This window comes from Dendropsophus ebraccatus, chromosome 6 (assembly GCF_027789765.1).
Source record: "Dendropsophus ebraccatus isolate aDenEbr1 chromosome 6, aDenEbr1.pat, whole genome shotgun sequence".
Lineage (NCBI taxonomy): Eukaryota > Metazoa > Chordata > Amphibia > Anura > Hylidae > Dendropsophus > Dendropsophus ebraccatus.
In genome coordinates, this window is record NC_091459.1 from 147,335,427 (window position 1) to 147,359,031 (window position 23,605).

The 23,605-nt window shown below is 54.5% G+C and overlaps 1 protein-coding gene across 1 annotated transcript; it reads right to left on the reverse strand.

Annotated features, from left to right (window-relative positions):
* Positions 1–977: 977 nt before the first annotated feature.
* Positions 978–23,588, reverse strand: HADHA (hydroxyacyl-CoA dehydrogenase trifunctional multienzyme complex subunit alpha). Its single transcript, XM_069973214.1, has 20 exons — positions 23,379–23,588; positions 18,801–18,842; positions 17,628–17,698; positions 13,882–14,015; positions 13,671–13,809; positions 10,745–10,864; positions 10,568–10,670; positions 10,169–10,291; positions 9,368–9,486; positions 9,226–9,282; positions 8,938–9,047; positions 8,167–8,301; positions 7,766–7,937; positions 7,114–7,200; positions 6,843–6,983; positions 5,065–5,133; positions 4,787–4,982; positions 4,197–4,311; positions 3,535–3,680; positions 978–1,385 (listed from the first exon to the last, which is right to left on the reverse strand). Exons 1-20 carry the CDS (start codon positions 23,428–23,430, stop codon positions 1,240–1,242), a joined length of 2,277 nt encoding a protein of 758 aa, XP_069829315.1. The 5' UTR covers positions 23,431–23,588; the 3' UTR covers positions 978–1,239.
* Between the last annotated feature and the right edge of the window lie 17 nt (positions 23,589–23,605).

Below are 23,605 nucleotides of genomic sequence, written 5' to 3' on the forward strand. Positions count from 1 at the left end.
AGTTTTCTGCCTTAGACAACCATGTCATGTTCACACCTTCTAGACCAGAGTAACAGCGTAAGGACATGTTCACACAGCAGATTTCACGCAACTATCCTTACCCAACGCTGCTATGGCAGAGGGTCAGGAGAGACGACAGGCTGTGTCCTGTACAGCAGAGGGTCGGGAGAGACGGCAGAGGGTCAGGAGAGACGACAGGCTGTGTCCTGTACGGCAGAGGGTCGGGAGAGACGGCAGGCTATGTCCTGTACGGCAGAGGGTTGGGAGAGACGGTAGAATGCGCAGTGTACGGCAGAGGGTCGGGAGAGACATTAGGCTGCGCAGTGTAAAGGCAAGAGTCTACAATGGGTACATGAGCATCTTAAATACAGCACGGTGGATCACATTCTATCATGTGGACGGCCGGATATGGCACCAGGATGCACTATGGGAGGAAGACAACATGGCGGGGGCCGTGTGATGGGTGATATTTCGCTGGGGACCCTGTGTCCTTGCATCATGTGGAGGTTACTGTGACACAGACCACGTACCTAACCATTATACACACCAAGTCCCCCCCCCCCCCCCCCCTTCATGGCAGCGGTCAGCAGGATAAGGGGCCGCACTGCAGACATTATACAGGAATGAGGAACATGATCCCCCCCATACATGATCCTGCCCCACACAAACCCCAAATACAGTATCCCTGCTCTTTTATAGGGCTGTATCCGCCAGTATAAGCGCACACTGGGTCGTATCCACCGGTATAAGTACCCAGCGGCCCATATCCGCCGGTATAAGTGCACACCGGGTCATATCCGCCAGTATAAGTACATGGTAGCCATATCCACCAGTATAGAAGTACCCAGCGGGCCATATACACCAGTATAAGAACACAGCAGGCAGAGCTCCCTCCCTGCAGGCCACGCAGTTCTGATTGGTCAGGAGTTAAAAAAAAATCTCTAACGTATCAATGAATTAAAGGAAAGTGACGGCCATTTCTGAAAACGGTTTTATTGACGCCGTCCACGTGACATGGAATGAACGCGCTGCTGCAGCACCTCCTCCTCATCCTTAGGGACATTAAGAGTTAAAAAGTCTCTCGGCATTAAGTGCAAAAAAAAGTTAAACTCTCTAGAGCCTGAGCGGTATTAGATGTAAGGCACGTACGGCACGCGAGGGTTACCGCGCCTCCATCCTCCATACATTCACCGGTCACCCGGAGCTCAGGCCGTGCGGACACTAGCGGGGCGGCCGGGGTTACTGATGGAACTTCTTGCTGGCGTCCTTGGCGTGATCGAGCAGCAGCTGGCAGGGGGTGAAGTGACTACCGTACACATTCTCGTATTTCCTCATCTTGTCCACGATGCGACCGGCCCCAAAGGCGTCTGTGTATCTAAAGGGACCTGCGGGGGGAGAGAAGTGGCCGGGGGGGGGGTCAGTGACCGAGACACCACAAATCAGACATGGCAGAAATCTAAAACATTACAGAAGAATTAAAGAGATACTGTATCCACCAAACCTCTGGCACCATCCAAAGCTTTGGCTGCCCAGGCATGATGGAAATTGTAGTTTTGCAACAGCTGGAGGACTGAAGGTTTCCCATACATGTTTTAGGTTACAAACACACTTATCGGATCTGCAGAGAGTCCCCTTGCTGCGTATTTGCAGCGAGACTCGCTGCGGATCCGGCCCCTGTTCTTTCAATGGAAGACAAAATCGCAGCAGGGATCTACATCCCTGCTGCGATTTTGTCTGCAGCCCGCCCCATTGACCCCCCGGCCGCCAGACATTATACATTAGCAGGTCCCCGTTCCTGCTTGCTTCGGACCGCCCGGCCAATCAGTGCGCTGCGGTGGGGCAGCGCACTGACTGGCCGGGCGGAACGTGTTGGGAGCTGCCGAAGCAAGCAGGAACGGGGACCTGGTAATGTATACTGTATCCTGCCCGCCCTCCTGCAGCCCCGATCGCCCGCAGCCCCAGGCTGCACCATTGCCACCATCCCCCGGCCGCACGATCACCCGCAGCCCCGAGGCGGCCAGGGGCTGGTGGCAATGGTGCGGCCGGGGGTGATCGGGGCTGCAGAGGGGGGCAGGCAGGATATACCTGATCCCGGCTCCTGCTTGCTTCGGCGGCTCCCGGCACGTTCCGCCTGGCCAATCAGTGCACTGCCTCGCCGCAGTGCACTGATTGGCCGGACGGGCCGTGAAGACAGCGTGAAGAAGCAGGAACGGCGACCAGCTAATGGATAATGTCTGGCGGCTGGGGGGTTAATGGGGCGGGCTGCAGACAAAATTGCAGCAGGGATGTACATCCCTGCTGCGAGTTTCTCTATTGAAAGTATAGGGCTGGGATCTGCAGCGAGTCTTGCTGCAAAAATGCAGCAAGGGGACTCGCTGCAGATCCGGCAAGTGTGTTTGTAACCTTAAACTGTGGCAGCCAAGTCAAACCGATGTGTCCTAGAGCCTGTGCCACAGGTCTGTGACGCCTCTCCTTTCTTCCTCCCGACCAGCCTCATCATTAGGGACACCCCCAGGAATGATTTCTCGTATTCATAACTAAGCTGCACCAGGGCTGTAGCGTCACAGGTGCAGGTTAGACAAGTGATGAATAGAAATCCTGCCTGGATGGTGGGGAGGAGGAATGGAGAGGCTTCACAGACCTGGGGCACAGACACTCGAGGCCACACCTCTTTGACTTGGCTGCCACAGAATAAAAGATAATTGTTTGCCCTCACCAAGGCACCGGGCGCATTTTAAGAGACACGACCAGTAAGGTTAAACTTTCAAATGGATGGTACTAGCCATTTGGGCGTTGGATACAGAGTCGCTGTAAAACCAAGTATAAGACAAAGCTGCAGGGATTGAGTCACCTAAAGCGTTAGAAAACTATGATGTGTTATAAGAACATGGCAGAAGTTCTGAATGGAGATGGTCCCAGTGCAGTCAATTCCAAAAAATGAACAAGTGGCAGTGAATAGATGAGCGCCATGTGCGCAGCCAGAGTATAGATTCACATGTAAACCCGTACATTGACTGCACTGCTAGAGGCAACACCCCGGGGCGGCTGTCTGTGGATAGATACCCCGGGGCGGCTGTCTGTGGATAGATACCCCGGGGCGGCTGTCTGTGGATAGATACCCCGGGCGGCTGTCTGTGGATAGATACCCCGGGCGGCTGTCTGTGGATAGATACCCCGGGGCGGCTGTCTGTGGATAGATACGCCGGGCGGCTGTCTGTGGATAGATACCCCGGGGCGGCTGTCTGTGGATAGATACCCCGGGGCGGCTGTCTGTGGATAGATACCCCGGGCGGCTGTCTGTGGATAGATACCCGGGGCGGCTGTCTGTGGATAGATACCCGGGGCGGCTGTCTGTGGATGGATACGCCGGGCGGCTGTCTGTGGATGGATACGCCGGGCGGCTGTCTGTGGATGGATACCTGGCCTTGGTTTTTCCCTTGTCATTACACGGACTTATAGGGCCACGTAATATGGTGGTTTCCCTACAGGAATGTGCTCCCATCCTCAGGATCCCCTGTAGTCTCCACCACTCACCTCCAAGACACGGTGGGAAGCCAAGTCCGAACACAGCTCCGATGTCGCCCTCCACCGGGTTACTGAGGATCCCCTCCTGCAGGCACAGGATGGCTTCATTCACAAAGCGCGTGACCAACCGCATCTGGACGTCTTCATCGGAGGAGCTGCGGAGTAACGGCAGAGTCACATGACAGTATGGGGGGGGGGCCACACAACAACTATATGGATAGAGAGACTTCTGGCTCCTTTAAGAGATCTTGGATCATCTAATTCTCAATGCAGCGGTGACCCCAAGTGGATGTTTAGGGTAAAGCATACTCTGTATTACTGCAGCTACAGACCACATGACGCCTCCTGTCCAATCAGACCGAGAGGAGTTGCTATAGTCACCAATATGGACTGTATACAGTATAGGGAAGCGGTTACTTTTACTATAAGGGGATCTAGGTTTATGGAAGGAAATCTACAGCTTGTTACCAGGTTTGGTTGATTCATCCCTAAAACCCCTGCTGGCCATCATGAGAACGTCCCCTCACAATGAGCTGTAACCCTCACACATCTCATGTACTAAGCGCTGTCTCCATGTGCAGTTTGTTACAGTGTATCGGTACAGGAGACGTCACTAGCAGGGATATACTATATAGAGAGGATTACTAGCGGCCCCGGTGGGGGTCACTTACACATCGGGCCGGGCCGCCAGCTTGTATTTCTCCAGGATCTCCTCGGCTCCGGAGTTCACAGCTCGCTCCTTCACCCCCTGCTGGTACACGTAGAAGCCCTTACCAGATTTACGGCCTGAAAGGAGAACATGAACAGGTCACTGGATATGCTTCACATACATGGCGCCACATGCAGCCACACAGGGGTCCACCGGCCCCAGCCCAGCCCACACAGGGGTCCACCGGCCCCAGCCCAGCCCACACAGGGGTCCACCGGCCCCAGCCCAGCCCACACAGGGGTCCACCGGCCCCAGCCCAGCCCACACAGGGGTCCACCGGCCCCAGCCCACACAGGGGTCCACCGGCCCCAGCCCAGTCCACACAGGGGTCCACCGGCCCCAGCCCAGCCCACACAGGGGTCCACCGGCCCCAGCCCAGTCCACACAGGGGTCCACCGGCCCCAGCCCAGTCCACACAGGGGTCCACCGGCCCCAGCCCAGTCCACACAGGGGTCCACCGGCCCCAGCCCACACAGGGGTCCACCGGCCCCAGCCCAGCCCACACAGAATGGCGCTGGAGCCCCTAGAATACATGATGGACCTGTCACTTACCCAGATATCCTTTCTGCACCATGGCCTTCAGGAAGTCAACATTGCCTCCTCCAAATCTCTCTCCAAAGGCCTTGCCCAGATCCTCGGCCACGTGGGCAGCCACATCGATGCCGACCTCATCAGCCAAGGTGGAGGCGCCCACTGGAAAACCAAAGCCTGTGGTGAGGGAGTCCAGCTTCTTGGGGGCCACACCTTCCTAAGAGACGAGAGAGACCCCAGTGATGTCACTCATACCCCACAGGTGACATCATTCTAGAAGGAGCCGCGATGCTACCAACCTGCAGGACACGAACAACCTCCGCCATCATAGGAGCCAAACACCGGGTGGTGTAAAATCCTGGTCCATCCTGAGAGAAGAGAAAGAGGGAGGAGGAGCGGGTGAGAGGGCAAAAAACCCCAGGAGGCCATAACAGCGGGACACAGGATTGTTTCTTAAGACGCATGAATGGTGTAAAAAAGATACAGGTCACCAGCCCCAGCAGACACTACTGCCTACCAGCTATATACTGCAGAGCTGCACTCACTATCCTGCTGGTGGAGTCACTGTATACATACATTACTGATTCTGAGTTACATCCTGTATTTTACTCCAGAGCTGCACTCACTATTCTGTTGCTGTGGGGGTCTCTCTCATTATATATATTATATATATATATATATATATATATATATATATATATATATATATATATATATATATATATATTTTATATATATATATACACACACACACACACAAACTCACCGGCCACTTTATTAGGTACACCATGCTAGTAACGGGTTGGACGCCCTTTTGTCTTCAGAACTGCCCCAATTCTTGGTGGCATAGATACAACAAGGTGCTGGAAGCTTCCTCAGAGATTTTGGTCCATAGTGACATGATGACATCACACAGTTGCCGCAGATTTGTCGGCTGCACATCCATGATGCCAATCTCCCGTTCCACCACATCCCAAAGATGCTCTATTGGATTGAGATCTGGTGACTGTGGAGGCCATTGGAGTACAGTGACCTCATTGTCATGTTCAAGAAACCAGTCTGAGATGATTCTAGCTTTATGACATGGCGCATGATCCTGCTGAAAGTAGCCATCAGATGTTGGGTCCATTGTGGTCATAAAGGGATGGACATGGTCAGCAACAATACTCAGGTAGGCTGTGGCGTTGCAACGATGCTCAATTGGTACCAAGGGGCCCAAAGAGTGCCAAGAAAATATTCCCCACACCATGACCCCACCACCACCAGCCTGAACCGTTGATACAAGGCAGGATGGATTCATGCTTTCATGTTGTTGACGCCAAATTCTGACCCTACCATCCGAATGTCGCAGCAGAAATTGAGACTCATCAGACCAGGCAACGTTTTTCCAATCTTCTACTGTCCAATTTCGATGAGCTTGTGCAAATTGTAGCCTCAGTTTCCTGTTCTTAGCTGAGCGGAGTGGCACCCGGTGTGGTCTTCTGCTGCTGTAGCCCATCTGCCTCATAGTTGGCCGTACTGTGCGTTCAGAGATGCTCTTCTGCCTACCTTGGGTGTAACGGTTGGCTATTTGAGTCACTGTTGCCTTTCTATCAGCTGGAACCAGTCTGCCCATTCTCCTCTGACCTCTGGCATCAACAAGGCATTTCCGCCCACAGAACTGCCGCTCACTGGATGGTTTTTCTTTTTCGGACCATTCTCTGTAAACCCTAGAGATGGTTGTGCGTGAAAATCCCAGTAGATCAGCAGTTTCTGAAATACTCAGACCAGCCCTTCTGGCACCAACAACCATGCCACGTTCAAAGGCCTCAAATCTCCTTTCTTCCCCATACTGATGCTCGGTTTGAACTGCAGGAGATTGTCTTGACCATGTCTACATGCCTAAATGAGTTGCCGCCATGTGATTGGCTGATTAGAAATTAAGTGGTAACGTGCAGTTGGACAGGTGTACCTAATAAAGTGGCCGGTGAGTGTATATCTATAGATCTATATATATCTTACACCCTGTGTGGTTGTACCTGTAGCTGGTCACTAGGTGGCAGTGATGTGCTGTCATACAGTCGGCCCATGTTCTTACCTTCACCACAATGATGACCTTCCCCTGCTTGAGCCCCACAGCTACAGCAGAGGCCGCGGTGTCCTGGGACGTCTTATCTGTTGTGATGATTTCCAATAGCTGCATCTTATCCACAGGAGAGAAGTAGTGCATTCCTACCACCTGAGGGAGAGAGGAGTCTTATAATATAACTCATGGAGGAGGGAGGACACAGCACCCGGCTCCATCCTCCATACTACAGATATCAGGAGGAGGGAGGACACAGCACAACGAGGGAACAGACAGCACTCACCTTGTCTGGTCTCTTACTAACGGCAGCGATCTGAGAGATGGGGAGTGCGGACGTGTTACTGGCGAATATACAGTGTGGAGGGGTGACCTGGAAAAGAAGAGCTGTATCAGTGTAATGCCGGGTGCAGGGGAGGAGGAGGAGAGCTGTATCAGTGTAATGCCGGGTGCAGGGGAGGAGGAGCAGAGCTGTATCAGTGTAATGCCGGGTGCAGGGGAGGAGGAGCAGAGCTGTATCAGTGTAATGCCGGGTGCAGCGGAGGAGGAGCAGAGCTGTATCAGTGTAATGCCGGGTGCAGCGGAGGAGGAGCAGAGCTGTATCAGTGTAATGCCGGGTGCAGCGGAGGAGGAGCAGAGCTGTATCAGTGTAATGCCGGGTGCAGGGGAGGAGGAGCAGAGCTGTATCAGTGTGATGCCGGGTGCAGCGGAGGAGGAGCAGAGCTGTATCAGTGTAATGCCGGGTGCAGGGGAGGAGGAGCAGAGCTGTATCAGTGTAATGCCGGGTGCAGCGGAGGAGGAGCAGAGCTGTATCAGTGTAATGCCGGGTGCAGGGGAGGAGGAGCAGAGCTGTATCAGTGTAATGCCGGGTGCAGGGGAGGAGGAGCAGAGCTGTATCAGTGTAATGCCGGGCGCAGGACACAGGGGGCGACACTCACAGCTTCCACCTCCTGCAGGACTTTGTGTTTGATCTTGATGTCCTCGAACACGGCCTCTATCACCATGTCAGCGCTCTGGAAGCCATTGTAGTCCAGCTGGCCGGTCAGGTTACTCATGATGCTGTCCCGCTCAAAGGAGGTGATGCTCCTTTTCTTCACCTTATCATTGAGGCTGCGGGAGGAGGGAGACGACACGTCATACAGAGTCATAAAGAGTCCGACGCCTCACAGCTGAGGTCTGTTACAACTGTGTCCAGCTACACAAATCAGTATCAGATGCAGAACTATCAGCCTGAATTTCTATAACACAGGGAGATCCAAGTGTAACAAACCCTCAGCTCTGAGAAGTAAACAGTATACAGTCACAGAGCCGTCCCATGCCTCAGCGGCCCCCTCCTCACCCTTTGAACACTTGCTGTTGTCCTCGGCCCAGTCCTTCCACAGTGGTGTCCTTCAGGATGGTCTTGATACCTTTATCCACAGAGACCTGAGCGATGCCGGCGCCCATCAGCCCCGCACCCAGGATGGCCAGACTCCTGTAAGCACACAGAACATAGTCATGGAGGCCCGGACACATCCGCATCCTCATACACAGTGTACAGAGGTCAGTCAAGCATCAGCCGGTCTATACACAGTGTACAGGAGGTCAGCCAAGCATCAGCCGGTCTATACACAGTGTACAGAGGTCAGCCAAGCATCAGCCGGTCTATACACAGTGTACAGGAGGTCAGCCAAGCATCAGCCGGTCTATACACAGCGTACAGAGGTCAGTCAAGCATCAGCCGGTATATACACAGTGTACAGAGGTCAGCCAAGCATCAGCCGGTCTATACACAGTGTACAGAGGTCAGCCAAGCATCAGCCGGTCTATACACAGTGTACAGAGGTCAGCCAAGCATCAGCCGGTCTATACACAGTGTACAGAGGTCAGCCAAGCATCAGCCGGTCTATACACAGTGTACAGAGGTCAGCCAAGCATCAGCCGGTCTATACACAGTGTACAGAGGTCAGCCAAGCATCAGCCGGTCTATACACAGCGTACAGAGGTCAGCCAAGCATCAGCCGGTCTATACACAGTGTACAGAGGTCAGCACACCTCACTGTAACGTCCCCCCCTGCCCGTACACAGCATACAGAGCCCACTCTCAGTCCCCTGGACTATAATCACTCACCTAACTTCTTTCTGCGGAGTGCCAAACTTGTTCTTCTTGCACTGGACCTGGCCGTGGTAAAGGCCGATAAGCGCTCTGGACTCACTGGTCATGGCCAGCTCCCCGAACCTCTGCCGGGAGAAGAGACACCAGAGCGGGAGAAGTCATGAGAACCAATGATTGTACTGTCACCATGCTGTATTACCGCACTCCACCCCTAGATGTCACCATGCTGTATTACCGCACTCCACCCCTAGATGTCACCATGCTGTAATTCCACGCCTAGCAGTCATACATACGGTCACATACCTGAGACTCTGCCAAGTATCCAGCTTCTGAGCCCTGCTCCACCCCGGTGCGCACCACCTGTCAGGACACATCAGGAGAAGGGGGGGGGGTCAGCTAGTGTCGTCAACATGGCAGTGCCCTGCTGCACCCTGACATCTCTCACCTCGATTATCTTCAGGGGGGCCGGGTACAGACCCTTCGTTTGTTTTCTCACTTTCTTCTCCACCATCTTGTAGATTTGCTGCCTTACATATGGGACGGACATGACGTAGTCTGTGATCTCTGGAAAGGAGCAGACAGGCTGAGCGGAGCAACACCATCGTACTCTAATACCTGTCACATAACCCCGGGGGGCACCAATACCAAAGACAATGTACAGGGAAAAAAAAAATCCCGCAGTACTGACACGGATCACTAGGGGTCAGCGCATAATACTGTACAGAGTCCTGCAGTACTGACACTGGTCACTAGGGGTCAGCGCATAATACTGTACAGAGTCCTGCAGTACTGACACTGGTCACTAGGGGTCAGCACATAATACTGTACAGAGTCCTGCAGTACTGACACTGGTCACTAGGGGTCAGCGCATAATACTGTACAGAGTCCTGCAGTACTGACACTGATCACTAGGGGTCAGCGCATAATACTGTACAGAGTCCTGCAGTACTGACACTGATCACTAGGGGGCAGCGCATAATACTGTACAGAGTCCTGCAGTACTGACACTGATCACTAGGGGTCAGCGCATAATACTGTACAGAGTCCTGCAGTACTGACACTGATCACTAGGGGGCAGCACATAATACTGTACAGAGTCCTGCAGTACTGACACTGATCACTAGGGGGCAGCACATACCACATACCTACAGGACTCTATGGTCTGTGCTCCCAGGGGCCCTTCAGCTGCTTAAAACTACAACTCCCAGCATGCCCTGATAGCTACATTATAGAAGTTCTCTCTTACTTGCTACCAGCCCCTTCTGCTTCTTCAGGGAGACCTTCTTGTTGGCGATTCCTCTGGCGAAGTCCACGGCCACCTCCTCAAGGTACTCCATAGTGCGCTCCTCCGGACTCTTCACACCGGGACCTGATATCATATACAGAAGAGTCAGGAGGAAAGGCCAGGACCCTCCCCCCACAGTAAGGACCACCAACCCCCCCCCCCCAAACCTGGAGCAGCCACAGCGACGCCGGCACTCCCCCACGGAGCAGCCACAGCGACGACGGCCGCCGGCACTCCCCCACGGAGCAGCCACAGCAACGACGGATGCCGGCACTCCCCCACGGAGCAGCCACAGTCACTGTAAACGCCACTCCCCCCCCCCCCCCCAGAGCAGCCACAGCGACGGACGCCGGCACTCACCCAGGGGGTCCACTAGCTGATCCACCAGCCCCATCTTCTTGGCTTTGTCAGCGCGGATGTTCCTGCCGGTCAGTATGACGTCAAAGGAGGCCGGAAGCCCGAGCTAGAGGAGGACAGAGGAGATGAGATCCATGATCCGGAGGATGGGGGGGGGGGGGGTCACTACACGTCACTTACCATCTTAGGGAGTCGCTGAGTCCCCCCGGCACCCGGCAGCAGCCCCAGCAGGACCTCGGGGGTCCCCAGCACCGTCTTCTTATCTTTAGTAGCCACACGGTAATGGCAGGCGATGGCCACCTGGAGAGAACAGCAGACATGAGCATACAGATAAACAAGGAGCACGGCGCCCCCCGGTGTCCAGTGTAAGGAGTACAGCGCCCCCCGGTGTCCAGTGTAAGGAGTACAGCGCCCCCCGGTGTCCAGTGTAAGGAGTACAGCGCCCCCCCGGTGTCCAGTGTAAGGAGTACGGCGCCCCCCCGGTGTACAGTGTAAGGAGCACGATGCCCCCCCGGTGTACAGTGTAAGGAGTACAGCGCCCCCCCGGTGTCCAGTGTAAGGAGTACAGCGCCCCCCCCGGTGTACAGTGTAAAGAGTACAGCGCCCCCCCGGTGTCCAGTGTAAGGAGTACAGCGCCCCCCCCGGTGTCCAGTGTAAGGAGTACAGCGCCCCCCCGGTGTCCAGTGTAAGGAGTACAGCGCCCCCCGGTGTCCAGTGTAAGGAGTACAGCGCCCCCCCCCCGGTGTACAGCGCCCCCCCCCGGTGTCCAGTGTTAAGGAGTACAGCGCCCCCCCGGTGTCCAGTGTAAGGAGTACAGCGCCCCCCCGGTGTCCAGTGTAAGGAGTACAGCGCCCCCCGGTGTCCAGTGTAAGGAGTACAGCGCCCCCCCGGTGTCCAGTGTAAGGAGTACAGCGCCCCCCCGGTGTCCAGTGTAAGGAGTACAGCGCCCCCCCGGTGTCCAGTGTAAGGAGTAGCGCCCCCCCTCCCCCCCCCGGTGTACAGTGTAAGGAGTACAGCGCCCCCCCCCCCCCCCCCGGTGTACAGTGTAAGGAGTACAGCGCCCCCCCGGTGTCCAGTGTAAGGAGTACAGCGCCCCCCCGGTGTCCAGTGTAAGGAGTAGCGCCCCCCCTCCCCCCCCGGTGTACAGTGTAAGGAGTACAGCGCCCCCCCCCCCCCCCCGGTGTACAGTGTAAGGAGTACAGCGCCCCCCCGGTGTCCAGTGTAAGGAGTACAGCGCCCCCCCCCCCCCCCCGTGTCCAGTGTAAAGGAGTACAGCGCCCCCCCCCCCCCCCCCCGGTGTCCAGTGTAAGGAGTACAGCGCCCCCCCCCCCCCCCCCCCGGTGTCCAGTGTAAGGAGTACAGCGCCCCCCCCCCCCCCCCCCCGGTGTCCAGTGTAAGGAGTACAGCGCCCCCCCCCCCCCCCCCCCCCCGGTGTACAGTGTAAGGAGTACAGCGCCCCCCCCCCCCCCGGTGTACAGTGTAAGGAGTACAGCGCCCCCCCTCCCCCAGTGTACAGTCCGGGTACATACATGTGTATATAGATATATAAGCACAGCGCCCCCGGTGTACAGTCCTGGTACATACATGAGTATATAGATCTATAAGCACAGCGCCCCCGGTGTACAGTCCTGGTACATACATGAGTATATAGATATATAAGCAGCACAGCGCCCCCCGGTGTACAGTCCAGGTACATACATGTGTATATAGATATATAAGCACAGCGCCCCCGGTGTACAGTCCTGGTACATACATGAGTATATAGATATATAAGCAGCACAGCGCCCCCGGTGTACAGTCCTGGTACATACATGTGTATATAGATATATAAGCAGCACAGCGCCCCCGGTGTACAGTCCTGGTACATACATGAGTATATAGATATATAAGCAGCACAGCGCCCCCGGTGTACAGTCCGGGTACATACATGTTTATATAGATATACAAGCACAGCGCCCTCGGTGTACAGTCCTGGTACATACATGTGTATATAGATATATAAGCACAGCGCCCCCGGTGTACAGTCCTGGTACATACATGTGTATATAGATATATAAGCACAGCGCCCCCGGTGTACAGTCCTGGTACATACATGTGTATATAGATATATAAGCACAGCGCCCCCGGTGTACAGTCCGGGTACATACATGAGTATATAGATATATAAGCAGCACAGCGCCCCCGGTGTACAGTCCTGGTACATACATGTGTATATAGATATATAAGCACAGCACCCCCGGTGTACAGTCCTGGTACATACATGTGTATATAGATATATAAGCACAGCGCCCCCGGTGTACAGTCCGGGTACATACATGAGTATATAGATATATAAGCAGCACAGCGCCCCCGGTGTACAGTCCTGGTACATACATGTGTATATAGATATATAAGCAGCACAGCGCCCCCGGTGTACAGTCCGGGTACATACATGAGTATATAGATATATAAGCAGCACAGCGCCCCCGGTGTACAGTCCTGGTACATACATGTGTATATAGATATATAAGCACAGCGCCCCCGGTGTACAGTCCTGGTACATACATGTGTATATAGATATATAAGCAGCACAGCGCCCCCGGTGTACAGTCCTGGTACATACATGAGTATATAGATATATAAGCAGCACAGCGCCCCCGGTGTACAGTCCTGGTACATACATGAGTATATAGATATATAAGCAGCACAGCGCCCCCGGTGTACAGTCCGGGTACATACATGTTTATATAGATATACAAGCACAGCGCCCTCGGTGTACAGTCCTGGTACATACATGTGTATATAGATATATAAGCACAGCGCCCCCGGTGTACAGTCCTGGGACATACATGTGTATATAGATATATAAGCACAGCGCCCCCGGTGTACAGTCCTGGTACATACATGTGTATATAGATATATAAGCACAGCGCCCCCGGTGTACAGTCCTGGTACATACATGTGTATATAGATATATAAGCACAGCGCCCCCGGTGTACAGTCCTGGTACATACATGTGTATATAGATATATAAGCACAGCGCCCCCAGTGTACAGTCCTGGTACATACATGAGTATATACATATATAAGCAGCACAGCGCCCCCGGTGTACAGTCCTGGTACATACCTCCAGCCCTCCGCCAAGGCAGGAGCCATTGATCGCAGCCACAATGGGTTTCGGAGACTTTTCAAGCTTTTCGAACATCTTCTGTCCAGACTGAGACAGCTGCGAGACCTCCTGAGCGCTCTTACAGGACTCGATCATGCTGGAGGAGAGACAGAGGAGTGAGAGCACGGCCGGAGGATGAGGGTTATAATACACAGGTAGGAGGACTCACTTGATGTCGGCCCCAGCGATGAAGCAGCCGGGTTTGGCGGAGATGAGGACGGCGCTCTTCACTGCATCATTGGCCCAAATCTCATTCATCACATCACTGAACTCCGCCTGGAGCTGCCGGGACAGTGTGTTCACCTGCAGGGGGCAGAGGAGAGTCAGGTTATACAGGGGAGATAGATACAGTGGTACCTTGGTTTAAGAGTAACTTGGATTAAGAGCGTTTTGGTTTAAGAGCTCACAGTTTTTCAGAATAGTGACTTGGTGTGAGAGCATTGCTTTGGTGTAAGAGCTCCCTGTACTGGGTGGGAGGGGGAGTGGGGGAGGGGCATGGCCTGCATAGTGGGGTCTCCAGCCCTGTACTCTGACCCAGGAAGTCTCCCTCACCTTCAAAACCACAGCAGATCCACTTCAGGCTGGGGCTTACATCAGGGGACAGGACTGTGGAGGTAATCTCTTCATAGCTGTAACCCCTCTCTCCCCAGACAGAGAGCGCTGCATGTATGTGCCCACATCGGCCATGCTCATTCCTTCTTGCAGTCTCTGTCAGCCCTTGTGTTTCCCATTCTCTCCCTTCCTGCTATAATGTGCCTGCACTCACACTCAGCTATACACACTGCAGCTATGTGCCTGCACTCACACTCAGCTATACACACTGCTATATTATGCCTGCACTCACACTCAGCTATACCCACTGCTGCTATAATGTGCCTGCACTCACACTCAGCTATACACACTGCTATACTATGCCTGCACTCACACTCAGCTATACGCACTGCTGCTATAATGTGCCAGCACTCACACTCAGCTATACACACTGCTATATTATGCCTGCACTCACACTCAGCTATACGCACTGCTGCTATAATGTGCCTGCACTCACACTCAGCTATAAGCACTGCTGCTATAATGTGCCTGCACTCACACTCTGCTATACCCACTGCTGCTATAATGTGCCTGCACTCACACTCTGCTATACCCACTGCTGCTATAATGTGCCTGCACTCACACTCAGCTATAAGCACTGCTGCTATAATGTGCCTGCACTCACACTCTGCTATACCCACTGATGTATATAAAGTTTGTCTCTGTCCTCCTGCACAGCTCTGATTCTCACAGCAAAGTCCAACATATATTAGACAAAAAGATGCCTTGTATGTGCTATAATCACAGATAGGATCCTCTAAAACTTAACATTTAACATTCACATTAAAATAACCAAAGAACACCTCATGTGTGAATCACCTCCATCAAACCCAACGGAAAAGACGTCCAAAATTCCAAGATATATACAGATCCTTGTGCCTGCTGACCCCATAAACTGATAGACGCTATATGTGTCACTATATACTTGCTAATCTTGTCAGGTCAGGTAACACAGGCATAGATCTTGCTCACAGGCAGTGGGAGCACTGGGCCCTAGTATGCCCTGACAGGGGCCCCACACTACCCCTACTGGCCCAGGGAGTAGCGGGTGATCGCCCTAACAAGGACGGCCCCTGCCCCGTACTAACACTAATGCCACTTACCCTACACTTTACCTTCCTCTACTGCCGACACAAGTGTTTTGTTCCAATACTCTTCAGGGGAAACAAACCATAGGCAAGTGCAGGGGAAACAGAAGATTGTGGCACTCCGGCAGTGCGTCCCTAATAGGTTAAGGATAATACACTCACGTGGCTCAATGGCCTCCAGCAGTGAGCAAGACTCCCTGCAGCTGCCTACAGATGAGCTCAGTGTCATCCTGCTCTGTGAGGAGCACAGGGGGCACCAGTGGTCAATCTGCCAATCCTGGGGTTCTCTGGCAAATGTCAAGCATCCTACACGGTGTTGGGCTGTGAGCACCCCCCCCCCCCCCCCCATCTGTGGACGTTGCGCTCTCATTCCATCCTTATGGAGTTTGTATCTAACCGTTTGTGCAGACACATGCAGATTTGTGGCTGCTGGAGGACATTGTGCAGAGCTCTGGCTGTGCTCCTCCTGGTCCTCCTTGCACAAAGGCGGAAGTAACGGTCCTGCTGCTGGTTTGTTGCCTCCTACAGCCTCCTCCATGTCTCCTGGTGTATTTGCCTGTCTCCTGGTAGCACCTCCAGCCTCTGGACACTATGGCCTCCTCCATGTCTCCTGGTAGCCTCCAGCCTCTGGACACTACGGCCTCCTCCATGTCTCCTGGTATACTGGCCTGTCTCCTGGTAGCCCCTCCAGCCTCTGCACACTACAGCCTCCTCCACGTCTCCTGGTGTACCGGCCTGTCTCCTGGTAGCCTCCAGCCTCTGGACACTACGGCCTCCTCCACGTCTCCTGGTGTACTGGCCTGTCTCCTGGTAGTGTCTCCAGCCTCTGGACACTACGGCCTCCTCCACGTCTCCTGGTGTACCGGCCTGTCTCCTGGTAGTGTCTCCAGCCTCTGGACACTACGGCCTCCTCCATTTCTCCTGGTAGCCTCCAGCCTCTGGACACTATGGCCTCCTCCATTTCTCCTGGTAGCCTCCAGCCTCTGGCCACTACAGCCTCCTCCATGTCTCCTGGTAGCACCTCCAGCCTCTGGACACTACAGCCTCTTCCACTTCTCCTGGTAGCCTCCAGCCTCTGCACACTACGGCCTCCTCCATGTCTCCTGGTGTACCGACCTGTCTCCTGGTAGCCTCCAGCCTCTGCACACTACGGCCTCCTCCACGTCTCCTGGTGTACTGGCCTGTCTCCTGGTAGCACCTCCAGCCTCTGGACACTACGACCTCTTCCACGTCTCCTGGTAGCTCCTCCAGCCTCTGGACACTACGGCCTCTTCCACGTCTCCTGGTAGCTCCTCCAGCCTCTGGACACTACAGCCTCCTCCACGTCTCCTGGTAGTGTCTCCAGCCTCTGGACACTACAGCCTTTTCCACGTCTCCTGGTGTACCGGCCTGTCTCCTGGTAGCCTCCACACACTACGGCCTCCTCCACGTCTCCTGGTGTACTGCCTGTCTCCTGGTAGCCTCCAGCCTCTGCTCACTACGGCCTCCTCCATGTCTCCTGGTAGCCTCCAGCCTCTGGACACTACGCTGACAGACACAGCAAACCTTCTTACAGTTCACATTGATGTGCCATCCTGGATGAGCTGCACTACCTGAGCCACCTGTGTGGGTTGTAGAGTCCGTCTCATCCTACCACGAGTGTGAAAGCACCAGCAACATTCATAAGTGACCAAACATCAGCCAGAAAGCCTAGGTAGTGAGCAGTGGTGTGTGGCCCCCACCTGCAGGACCCTCCGTTATTGAGGGGTCTTGCTGATTGCCAATAATTTCCACCTGTTGTCTATTCTATTTGCACAGCAACAGCAGGTGACAGTGATTGTCAGTCAGTTTTGCTTCCTAAGGACTCGTTCACACTATGGAATCATTCCGAATCCCACCTGCTATCTCTTTCAATGGGAGATCTCGTGCGCCCCGACTCTCTGTTCAAAGAATTGACATGTCATGTCTCCGCGCAGACTCGGTAGTGTGAACGGGCCCAAGAGGACAGTACGATTTCACAGAAGTTTGATTTACTTGAGTCATCTTGTGTTATTTGAGTGTTCTCTATTATTTTGAGCAGTTTATATATATATATATATATATATATATATATATATATATATATATATATATACACACACACACTGTGCAGGGGGCAGAGGAGGGTCACATCAGTATATACAGGGGATATAGATATATATACACACACACACACACAGTGCGAGGAGACCACACATTCCCCTCTATAGGATCTGACCTTAGAGTTTGGGGTGTTGAATCGGACAACAGCGACATCATTCTTCACCTCGTAGTTCACATGTGTCCGAGCTGCAGAGACAAAAAACAGAGATTAGGATTACAGCTCTGAGGTATAATACATGATCAGTAATGTAATGTATGTACACAGTGACCCCACCAGCAGAATAGTGAGTGCAGCTCTGGGGTACAATACAGGATGTAACTCAGGTGTCCATATAATAAACCCCCTATGGTAAATGATACTGACTCACAACATAAAATGATGTAAATGTGTCAAAATATGAGCAATAATGTCTCTGTAAGTAACTCAGCTCGATGGACACAAAACAGCCCAAATAGGTAAAGGGTAAAGAATGAAAACAATGTGTAGGAGTCAATAGATGGAATCAGATATCACCAGAGGGGGAGTCCATGTCAGGGTCCGAGAAACCCCACGCGTTCCGTCTCCGTCAGGACCCTTGAGAAAGTCTCGTGACGGAGACGGAACGCGTGGGGTTTCTCGGACCCTGACATGGACTCCCCCTCTGGTGATATCTGATTCCATCTATTGACTCCTACACATTGTTTTCATTCTTTACCCTTTACCTATTTGGGCTGTTTTGTGTCCATCGAGCTGAGTTACTTACAGAGACATTATTGCTCATATTTTGACACATTTACATCATTTTATGTTGTGAGTCAGTATCATTTACCATAGGGGGTTTATTATATGGACACATGTCAGTTCGTCCTGGTTCCATGTTTATTTAACATGGACCTATGTATGTTGTGGTTTTAAGTGTTTTTAATTTGTATGTTGTGCACTTTTTTGACTTTTGTGTACTAATAAAATAAAATTTGCTATATTCTTTACATTTACATGCAGCTTTCTCTAATTTTTTCGGGGAGTGCCACCCTTGCATGTGTGACATGGCTTTTCTTTGTTTGTTGATTTGTATGAGCTTTTTCATGTCATATTGGGTTGAGCACCCTGCCTTATAGATTTTAGTAGTGCCTTGCCCTCCCTTTTTGTTTTTGAGATTATATAATATTATATATATATATATATATATATATATATATATATATATATATATATATATATATATATATATATATATATATATACACACACACACACACATACATAGTGACTAGTGATGGACATCCCCTTTAAGTACATGATACTTACACAGCAGGGCAGAAGATATGGATAAAGATCTGGTGGTAAATCCTGTAAGACAGAGAAGCAGCAGATTATCCGAAAGCTTCCATACTGTGACCCTCAGAGGACTATCAGGACCCCCGCCCCCTGTACAGGGCCTGTATATAGTGTATCTGACAGGACCCCCGCCCCCTGTACAGGGCCGGTATATAGTGTATCTGACAGGACCCCCGCCCCCTGTACAGGGCCGGTATATAGTGTATCTGACAGGACCCCCGCCCCCTGTACAGGGCCTGTATATAGTGTATCTGACGGGACCCCCGCCCCCTGTACAGGGCCTGTATATAGTGTATCTGACAGGACCCCCGCCCCCTGTACAGGGCCTGTATATAGTGTATTTCTCAGGACCCCCACCCCCTGTACAGGGCCTGTATATAGTGTATTTCTCAGGACTCCCATCCCCTGTACAGGGCCTGTATATAGTGTATCTGACAGGACCCCCACCCCCTGTATATAGTGTATTTCTCAGGACCCCCACCCCCTGTACAGGGCCTATATATAGTGTATTTCTCAGGACCCTCCCCCTGCAGGTTATATGAGGGTACAGCCAGCAGAGGGCACACTGCAGCCTATAGATCATACAGGAGTGTCACCTGGTGCTGTGTACTCTGCCCGGACCCACACCCTGCACTTTGCCCTGTACATGTAACTACACTGACACAGCAGAGCTGATAATGCTGCAGAGGTGAGGAGGCGCCACCTAGAGGCCACTGACCAGAAGACAGCAGAGTCCACCCACCGCATGCACTGCAATACATAACCGGGGAGACTACAGGTATTGCAATCATGTGACACATACCCCAGTGTGAGCACACCAGTGTGTAAGGGGTTTGCACCAATCAGGATGATCCCTGCAAGTAAGATGCCAGCTCCAGGCACATTGCCAGCATTAGTCCCCGCTCCACACTGTTACACCGGCACAGCAGAGACATAGAGGTCAGCGTGTCCTCCATACAGCCGGAATGGGGGGCTACACAGGGGGGGTATCAGGGATAACACAGGGGGGGTATCAGGGATAACACAGGGGGGGTATCAGGGATAACACAGGGGGGGTATCAGGGATAACACAGGGGGGGTATCAGGGATAACACAGGGGGGGTATCAGGGATAACACAGGGGGGGTATCAGGGATAACACAGGGGGGGTATCAGGGATAACACAGGGGGGGTATCAGGGATAACACAGGGGGGGTATCAGGGATAACACAGGGGGGGTATCAGGGATAACACAGGGGGGGTATCAGGGATAACACAGGGGGGGTATCAGGGATAACACAGGGGGGGTATCAGGGATAACACAGGGGGGGTATCAGGGATAACACAGGGGGGGTATCAGGGATAACACAGGGGGGGTATCAGGGATAACACAGGGGGGGTATCAGGGATAACACAGGGGGGGTATCAGGGATAACACAGGGGGGGTATCAGGGATAACACAGGGGGGGTATCAGGGATAACACAGGGGGGGTATCAGGGATAACACAGGGGGGGTATCAGGGATAACACAGGGGGGGTATCAGGGATAACACAGGGGGGGTATCAGGGATAACACAGGGGGGGTATCAGGGATAACACAGGGGGCAGCGAGGTCCAGGATCAAGGATAACACAGGGGGCAGCGAGGTCCGGGGGGGGGGGGGGTTGGGCTCACGGGTCACACAGGGGGCAGCGAGTTATGGTGAGTCTCAGGGGTCACACAGGGGCAGCGAGGTCTGGGGGGGCTCAGGTGTAACACAGGGGGCAGCAAGGTCTGGTGGTTCACACAGGGGGCAGCAAGGTCTGGGGTGGGTCTCAGGGGTCACACAGGGGGCAGCAAGGTCTGGGGTGGGTCTCAGGGGTCACACAGGGGGCAGCAAGGTCTGGGCCGGGGGGAGGGGTCTCAGGAGTCAAACAGTCTGGGGGCCTCAGCAGGAGCACTGGGCCTGTACATCCCTATAGGAGCGGCCATGTGTCACCTGCAGCCGGGGCCCCTGTGGGGATTATATCTATTCTGTAGGGTATTAATAACCTGTAGGGGGCAGCAGCGACCACTGACCCATCACCCAAGGTCACAGCGGGGGAGGGGAGGGCGGTCAGGTAAGAAGAGGGGACTCCCCCATCACTAGAGACGCTGAGGTCCTGCCCTCTGTAACACCGGGCATGCTGGGGGTCATTCACTTGCTTTTGCATGACTACATTTCTGCATGCTGGGAGTTGTAGTGTGTCATCAAGGATGGATGTAGTGTGTCATCCCAGTGGATGCTGGGATTTGTAGTCTCGTTGGGTGGGCAGCAGGTGGCCAGTGGATGCTGGGATTTGTAGTTACAGAGAATAAAATATCTATAGAGCAAAATAACCTGATATTATTTGTACTGCGCGAATTAGAAAGGAGCATTACACCCATCATCCTACACAGCCCCCCCCCCATCATCCTACACAGCCCCCCCCCCATCAATCTACACCCCTCCCCCCCCATCATCCTACACACACCCCTCCCAAAATCCTACACAGCCCCCCCCCCATCATCCTACACACACACACCCCCCCCCATCATCCCACCCCCCCCCCCCCATCATCCTACACACACACACCCCCCCCCCATCATCCCCCCCCCCCCATCATCCTACACACACACACCCCCCCCCATCATCCCACCCCCCCCCCCCCATCATCCTACACACACACACCCCCCCCCATCATCCCCCCCCCCCCCATCATCCTACACACACACACCCCCCCCATCATCCTACACAGCCCCCCCCCCCATCATCCTACACACACACACCCCCCCCCCATCATCCCACCCCCCCCCCCATCATCCCACACCCCCCCATCATACTACAATGCCCCCCCCCCATCATCCTACACAGCCCCCCCCCATCATCCTACACAGCCCCCCCCCATCATCCTACACAGCCCCCCCCATCATCCTACACCCCCCCCCCCATCATCCTACACCCCCCCCCCATCATCCTACACCCCCCCCCCATCATCCTACACCCCCCCCATCATCCTACACCCCCCCCCATCATCCTACACCCCCCCCCATCATCCTACACAGCCCCCCCCCATCATCCTACACAGCCCCCCCCCCCATCATCCTACACAGCCCCCCCCCATCATCCTACACAGCCCCCCCCCCCCATCATCCTACACAGCCCCCCCCCCCCATCATCCTACACAGCCCCCCCCCCCCCATCATCCTACACAGCCCCCCCCCATCATCCTACACAGCCCCCCCCATCATCCTACACAGCCCCCCCCATCATCCTACACCCCCCCCCATCATCCTACACAGCCCCCCCCCCCATCATCCTACAGCCCCCCCCCCCATCATCCTACACCCCCCCCATCATCCTACACAGCCCCCCCCCATCATCCTACACAGCCCCCCCCCATCATCCTACACAGCCCCCCCCCCATCATCCTACACAGCCCCCCCCCCATCATCCTACACAGCCCCCCCCCATCATCCTACACAGCCCCCCCCCCATCATCCTACACAGCCCCCCCCCATCATCCTACACAGCCCCCCCCCCCCATCATCCTACACAGCCCCCCCCCCCCATCATCCTACACAGCCCCCCCATCATCCTACACAGCCCCCCCCATCATCCTACACAGCCCCCCCCCCCCCCCATCATCCTACACAGCCCCCCCCCCATCATCCTACACAGCCCCCCCCCCATCATCCTACACAGCCCCCCCCCCCATCATCCTACACAGCCCCCCCCCCCATCATCCTACACCCCCCCCCATCATCCTACACCCCCCCCCATCATCCTACACCCCCCCCATCATACTACACCCCCCCCATCATCCTACACCCCCCCCCATCATCCTACACCCCCCCCATCATCCTACACCCCCCCCCCATCATCCTACACCCCCCCCCATCATCCTACACAGCCCCCCCCCATCATCCTACACAGCCCCCCCCCATCATCCTACACAGCCCCCCCCCCCATCATCCTACACAGCCCCCCCCCCATCATCCTACACAGCCCCCCCCCCCCATCATCCTACACAGCCCCCCCCCACCATCCTACACAGCCCCCCCCCCCCATCATCCTACCCACCCCCCCCCCCCCCATCATCCTACACAGCCCCCCCCCCCCCATCATCCTACACAGCCCCCCCCCCCCATCATCCTACACAGCCCCCCCCCCCCATCATCCTACACAGCCCCCCCCCCCCCCATCATCCTACACAGCCCCCCCCCCCCCCCATCATCCTACACAGCCCCCCCCCCATCATCCTACACAGCCCCCCCATCATCCGATGCCTCACACTCACAGACCCTATGATAACACTCCCTGTCACCGCCACCCGTTGATATAACTGGTGCAGCTGCTGGGAGCCAAATCCAATTCACACTTCTATATATAAGGCTGGACAGGCAGAGTTGTCATAGGGAAGCCAGTCCTCTCCTCTGTGCTCCATAGTGTACACAGCTCTCCTGCACACATGGCGCCTACATGCCGGGCACTGCACCCGCCCATCACCGGCTACCTCCCCTGTCAGCCCGGTCCCTGAGCCCCCACCCCTGTCAGCCCGCTCCCCGGTACCTGTCCTCCCGCCCAGCCGGCTCAGCGCTCCGATGCTCCGCACAGCCGCCATGTTGTCCTGGGTGACACTGACAGGCCGCGGGCCGCCGCCGGGTCTTCTCCTCTCAGAGACCGGGGTGTCTACAATAATGCCTGACCTGAGTGACCGCAGAAAACCGGAAACACAGACAGATATACCGGCATTATAATATAATGATAACTTATAGAGCCCGCTCCCGGTTACCGCT